The sequence below is a fragment of the Danio rerio genome, chromosome 23 (assembly GCF_049306965.1).
Source record: "Danio rerio strain Tuebingen ecotype United States chromosome 23, GRCz12tu, whole genome shotgun sequence".
NCBI lineage: Eukaryota > Metazoa > Chordata > Actinopteri > Cypriniformes > Danionidae > Danio > Danio rerio.
In genome coordinates, this window is record NC_133198.1 from 4001501 (window position 1) to 4007500 (window position 6000).

Genomic DNA, 6000 nt, shown 5'->3' on the forward strand with positions numbered 1-6000 from the left:
CTCTTTTGTACGTTGTAGTGCTGTACTTAAACTATAGTAATCTGGTAGTGTTTGCTTTGCTTTAGCTTTTCAGTGTTGATTATTGTGATCTCCCGATTGCAACAGAAATACTGTGAAATTTCTGTAGACTGATGGCATTTCATGCCGTTCAGCCTTATAATCTTAAAATGTAAGTAAAATCAGCTGTTTTGTCATCACTTTAGACATTACGCTCTAACGTGAAAGCTCTAAAGTGACGTTTGTGAATTAGCAAAGGTTTCTGCTGTTTTAATAATCGTTTTAAACAATCGTGATTATAATTACGACCAAAATAATTGTGATCAAGATGTTTCCCATAATCCAGCAGCCCTAATCATTTGCTGACTTTGATAATTATAAATAACTGAGGACAGCGCTTTGCTGTGACTGTGTGTGCTGCAAAGCACTGAAGCTTGACATAATTTCATAAGAAAGTCATGTTCCTATGAATCACTAAATACCCTAAAACAAATATTTTAGCAAATAAATGTGACCATGTTGATTAGCCATTAGATGCGCTCTGTTCTCAACTTACTGGCATTGCTTTTATTCATGAATGAACATAATGAAATGTGCAAGCTGCTGTCATGTGAGGTAGGATGGAATGGATTGTCATAGAAAAAAACTCACAAGACTAAATCTTAGTGACTTAAGTGTGACTCAAGTCCAAATAGTGGACTCAAATTTCACTCTCTGTCAAGGGCAGGCATTAAAGGGATGCATCACCAAAAAATAAAAACGGTATCATTTACTTATCCTTCTCTTGTTCCAAACCGGTTTGATTTTCATCCATTTGTTGAACACAAAAGAAGACGTTTTAAAGAAAGCTGAAAACGATTGTAACCATTAACTTTCACAGTATTTGTTTTTCCCACTACGGATGTCAATGATTACAGGTTTTCAGCTTTCCTAAAAATAACTTAGTGTTTAACAGGATAATGAAACTTATACATGTTCATATCTACTTAAAGTCGAGAAAATTAGGAGTACGTTTTCATTTTTCGGTGAACTATCCCTTAAATATTGAAATTAAGTAAAGGTGAGAGGATCCTACCTTCCAGTTGGCCAGCTGTTGAGATTCAATGATCTTGATAAACGCTCCCATCAGAATCCCTGAGAAGTCAAACATAACCGTGAATGGTTAGATTACATGCAATGCATCATAGAAGCACAAGTTCTACATTTTCAGCCTATAAATGATTGCTTGGAATGGTTTCTATCAATAATGATGCCAATAGTTTGGTGTCTTTGCACTTTACTCTTAAATAAATGACATTTAATTCCACAGTTTGTACAGAACTGTAAATAAAAGCTTTATTTTCTATAATTACGGTTTTAAAAGGCAGCTCTTATTATAATTCACATCAAATTCATGGTTTCAATCAGCTGATATGATTAATAGCCAATACATCTCTAGTAATTACAGGGTTACTGCAAGTTTCATTAAGTCAAATTTAAGACTTTTTAAGACCGTTATGCAACAAATTACAGACTAAACACTAAGAATTTTTTTCTAACGGCCTGGTTGTTTTACTTGCCTCATCAAAGAAAATGTAATTCAGTTATTTCTTAGCCATATATATTAAAAAACATGTGTCAAAACAAATAAACAAACGCTATTGTTTACATGGACCTTTTCTTTAACATTTTTAACACCATAATAAAGTAAATATATGCATAACAGTCAGTCAAGGTCAGTGTCCCCCACCAGATAGCTATAAATGAATGGGGAACTTTTAAACAAATGTCATTGGAAAGAAAGAATTAAACCATATTGGCAAAATGCTGATGATTGGATGGGTGATGGCCCGATTGTTTAACTTTACATAGACATAGGAAAATTAGGATCTGTTTAAGATGATTTAAGATCTACAACACAATATTTTGGTAAAAACAGGACTTTTTTGAAGTCTAAAACTTTTACTTTAAGACATTTAAAAACCACACAGACACCCTGAATTAGATCAATTACAAGGAAAAAGTAAACAAAATGTGTTGAAACGATATTTTTGTAGGTTGTAACAATGCAAAATACTTTTTTCTTTCACCTTAATGTCAATCCTAACCAGATCCTTCTTTCATAAAACTTTAAATAAGATTTTATGACAAATAAGAATGTTTTTTTTATTAATGAATAGTTCTTGAACAATTAATATGAATAAATAGCATTCATTGAATTATAATATGAATTAACAAAATGTCAGTTAAGCTGATTATATATATATATATATATGTAAGTATATACAAACATACATACATACATACATACATACATACGTACATACATACATACATACATACATACATACATATATACATATATACATATACAACACTAAAAATGTTGTTTCTTTGGGCTACGATTCCGCTCCAATAGGCCTGAATCACCTGACAGTCCCATATGCAATGAATATAATCCCCTACATTGAATTTATGTCTTAACTGAGGTGTGATATGAATTCTATGAAGGATCCTGAGTTGAATGGCTCTGGCCCTATTGCAAACTAGAAAGCTTATTGGCTAGAGACCAAACATCTCCTATTCTTCTTCTAAAATATCTAGCCTAACCCTAAGCTCTTATCCTCAAATTAATTTGAGATGGGAGTTACAGACAGTGTTATAAGAGGACAGGGTCATATAGAAAAAAGAAATCAATTTTTGTTTAGGGGGATATAACAGAAATTTCTCAATTACTGTAAATGAGTATTTAGAAATAAGTGTGGTGTTCTCAATTATGTAATCTCTAATTTGCAGGAATCTAAAGAAATGCTGTCCTGGCAAATTAAATTTTGAAACAATAGTTTCAAAAGGCAGTATGTTTCCCTCCTCAAAAAGATTATCCATTATACATATACGACAGGCTGACCAAAGATTGAAGCCCTGATCTAGAGTACTTGGTAGGAACTCTGGGTTATTTAAAATTGGCAGAAAAGGGGAGTTTGTGTCAATTCTATCTTCCAATATTTGGATGTAACGCCATGCCTTAAAAGTGTTACGCACTTAAGAACAAATAGTAATTACTTCAATTTTAAAAGTAACACATTACTTTGCTCATTACTTCGAAAAGTAACTTGTAATCCGCTACCCTCAGCACTGCAAATGATAATATTTCGCCCATCCCCAACAATGATTCCGATTGTTTGCTAGTTTTGTCTCTAGAATATAAATTCTTTCGAAATGACGTGAGTAGATCTGGCAGGAAATTTAATTATTGTGCAAACTAAACCTCAACAAGTTTGCTCTGCAATCAGCTCCGCATGCTAAGAGGAACTGATCAATCGCCACGTGATCTTACAGGAACTACATTTGTGCTCATTCAGTCTCAGGTTTCACAATATTGTGATAAGGCATTTCCTTCACTTACTGCAAAAATAATTCAGAAATGTACAGCTTCACATTAGTGTACTTTGATCAATTCCTCCTCTTTTTCTCTCTTCTCGATCTGTATCGGAGTCTGTTCATTATTCATCAGGTGATTGATGACTCTTCAAACAGTGAGCTCATTCTTGTTTAGCCGTACACAAGAGGAGCATGTGCTGTTGTGTCATCAACTGCATGACTAACTCAACTGCCTCAACCGGCACCCAATGGAAAGTTTTTTTGTTTTTTTTTGTTTTTTAGCGATACTATGAGGAAACAGAAATGAGAAACTCACCCAGTGACACCACCGCCACACTCTCAGGCAAAAAGTGCAGCTTGAACTTGATCAGCAGGTGGACCAGTATAATACAAATACCTGTGAAAATGATTCATACAAATATATTAGAAATCTGACAAAAAAAAAAACACAGCCATATTTATATGTGAGTTTTATATGTGAGTTTAGCAGTATTTGTTTAAAATACATAGCAAACATATTGGTGTTGTAAAAAATACAAGTATTTTCAAATAGGAGTTTGTTAATATTTTTTGTTTTTATTCCAATAAAAGAAATAATTAAAAAACTTCAGTTTTCACAAAATAAATACATATATTATATATAAGGCGAAGCAGTGGCGCAGTAGGTAGTGCTGTTGCCTCACAGCAAGAAGGTCGCTGGTTCGAGCCTCGGCTCAGTTGGCGTTTCTGCGTGGAGTTTGCAGGTTCTCCCTGCATTTGCGTGGGTTTCCTGTGGTGACCCCAGATTAATAAAGGGACTAAGCCGACAAGAAAATAAATAAATGAATGAAATTTTATATATATCAACACAAACAATATCACGTATGTATGTGTATTTAGGGTAATTTTGAAACTCCCCTATACCTATTTTGGACTTGTCTCTGCCTCCTGAATCATACATTCATATACAAGTCATTCTATATACATTCATTAATTTTCTTGTCGGCTTAGTCCCTTTATTAATCCGGGATCGCCACAGCGGAACGAACCGCCAACTTATCCAGCAAGTTTTTACACAGCGGATGCCCTTCCAGCCGCAACCCATCTCTGGGAAACATCCACACACACATTCACACACACTCATACACTACGGACAATTTAGCCTACCCAATTCACCTGCAACACATGTCTTTGGACAGTGGGGGAAACCAGAGCACCCGGAGGAAAAACACACAAAGGCAATGAGAACATGCAAACTCCCCACAGAAACGCCAACTGAGCCGAGGTTCGAACCAGCGACCTTCTTGCTGTGAGGCGACAGCACTCATATATATATATATATATATATATATATATATATATATATATATATATATATATATATATATATATGTGTGTGTGTGTGTGTGTGTGTGTGTGTATATATATATATATATATATATATATATGTATGTATGTACATATATATATATATATATATATATATATATATATATATATATATATATATATATATATATATATATGTATATATATATAATGAGTGCTGTATATAGTATATAGTTTAAATTCAGACAGTTCAAATTAAACAGTTAAGTCTCACTGTATAACATTAAACATCGTACATCCATTAGCTAGTAATTAATAGACAAGAGAACATGCTGCGCCTTTAGTCTGAATGGTGTTTGTGCTGTTACTCAAACCTACAGTGGTTTATAATTACACTTTAGGCTAGATTATACATCTAGTATCCAAGACATCATGAACGATTTCGACAAGCGGGCCTGCATAAGACGTCATGGATTTGATGTAAGTCTACACTAAGACAGAACAATACCATCAACACACTCCACTGAACACAAACACTCATGGAAACAACATCAACAAATGAAATCACAGGAGACGCATTACAAATCATCAACACCCAACCTGAGACCCCTGAGCTTTTAAGTGACACAAAAAAAATACGAGGTGGTTCGCTGTGACGTATCTGATTCAGTGGTGTCAGGTTTCCTTGGCAACGAGGAGTAAATACAGTCTGATGAGTCAGTGGCAAGCCAAAAAACCAGAGCAGCTCCAGAAATCATGAGTGAAGCATTACGATTTAAATACGTGTTAATGTAAACGGCAGAACCATGAGGCTGATGCTTAGGCTAAATACTTTGAACTGATACCAGAGAGGAGCTAGAAGGAGATGGGAAAGGCTACTTTCAATAGGAAGGCCCTGCTGAAAAATCCAGCTTAAACCAGCCTAGACTGATTGGCTGGTTTTAGCTTGGTCAACCAGGCTGGTTTTAGAGGGGTTTTGGCCACTTCCAGGCTGGTTTCCAGCTATTTCCAGCCTGGTTTTGCCTGAACAGGCTGGGAGATGACTAGCTAAAACCAGCTTGATCAGCCTAGCCAGGCTGGGAGCCCAGCCAAAACCAGCTTTGTCCAGCTTAAACCAGGATGGTCAAACTGGTTTTAGATGGTCACTTTCCAGCCTGACCAGCTAATACCAGGCTGGAAATGGCTGGAAATGGCCAAAACCCCTCTAAAACCAGGCTGGTTGACCAGCTAAAAGCAGCCAATCATCCTAGTCAGGTTTAAGCTGGAGTTTTCAGCAGGGGGTTCAACTAACTTGGAGTTAAAACGTGAAATCTGAATGTTATTCATTTGAACTCT

The 6000-nt window shown here is 35.4% G+C and overlaps 1 protein-coding gene across 2 annotated transcripts in view; it reads right to left on the reverse strand.

Moving 5' to 3' along the window:
- The window catches only part of slc9a8 (solute carrier family 9 member 8), a 68132-nt gene that overhangs the window by 49634 nt on the left and 12498 nt on the right, over positions 1-6000 (reverse strand). For both annotated transcript variants that reach the window (XR_012398323.1, NM_001008586.1), the window contains 2 exon segments: positions 3674-3754; positions 1073-1131 (listed from right to left, as the gene is read on the reverse strand). Coding sequence is in view for 1 of the 2 variants with exons in the window: in NM_001008586.1 (NP_001008586.1) it covers positions 1073-1131; positions 3674-3754 (140 nt within the window). In the remaining variant the exon portion in view is untranslated.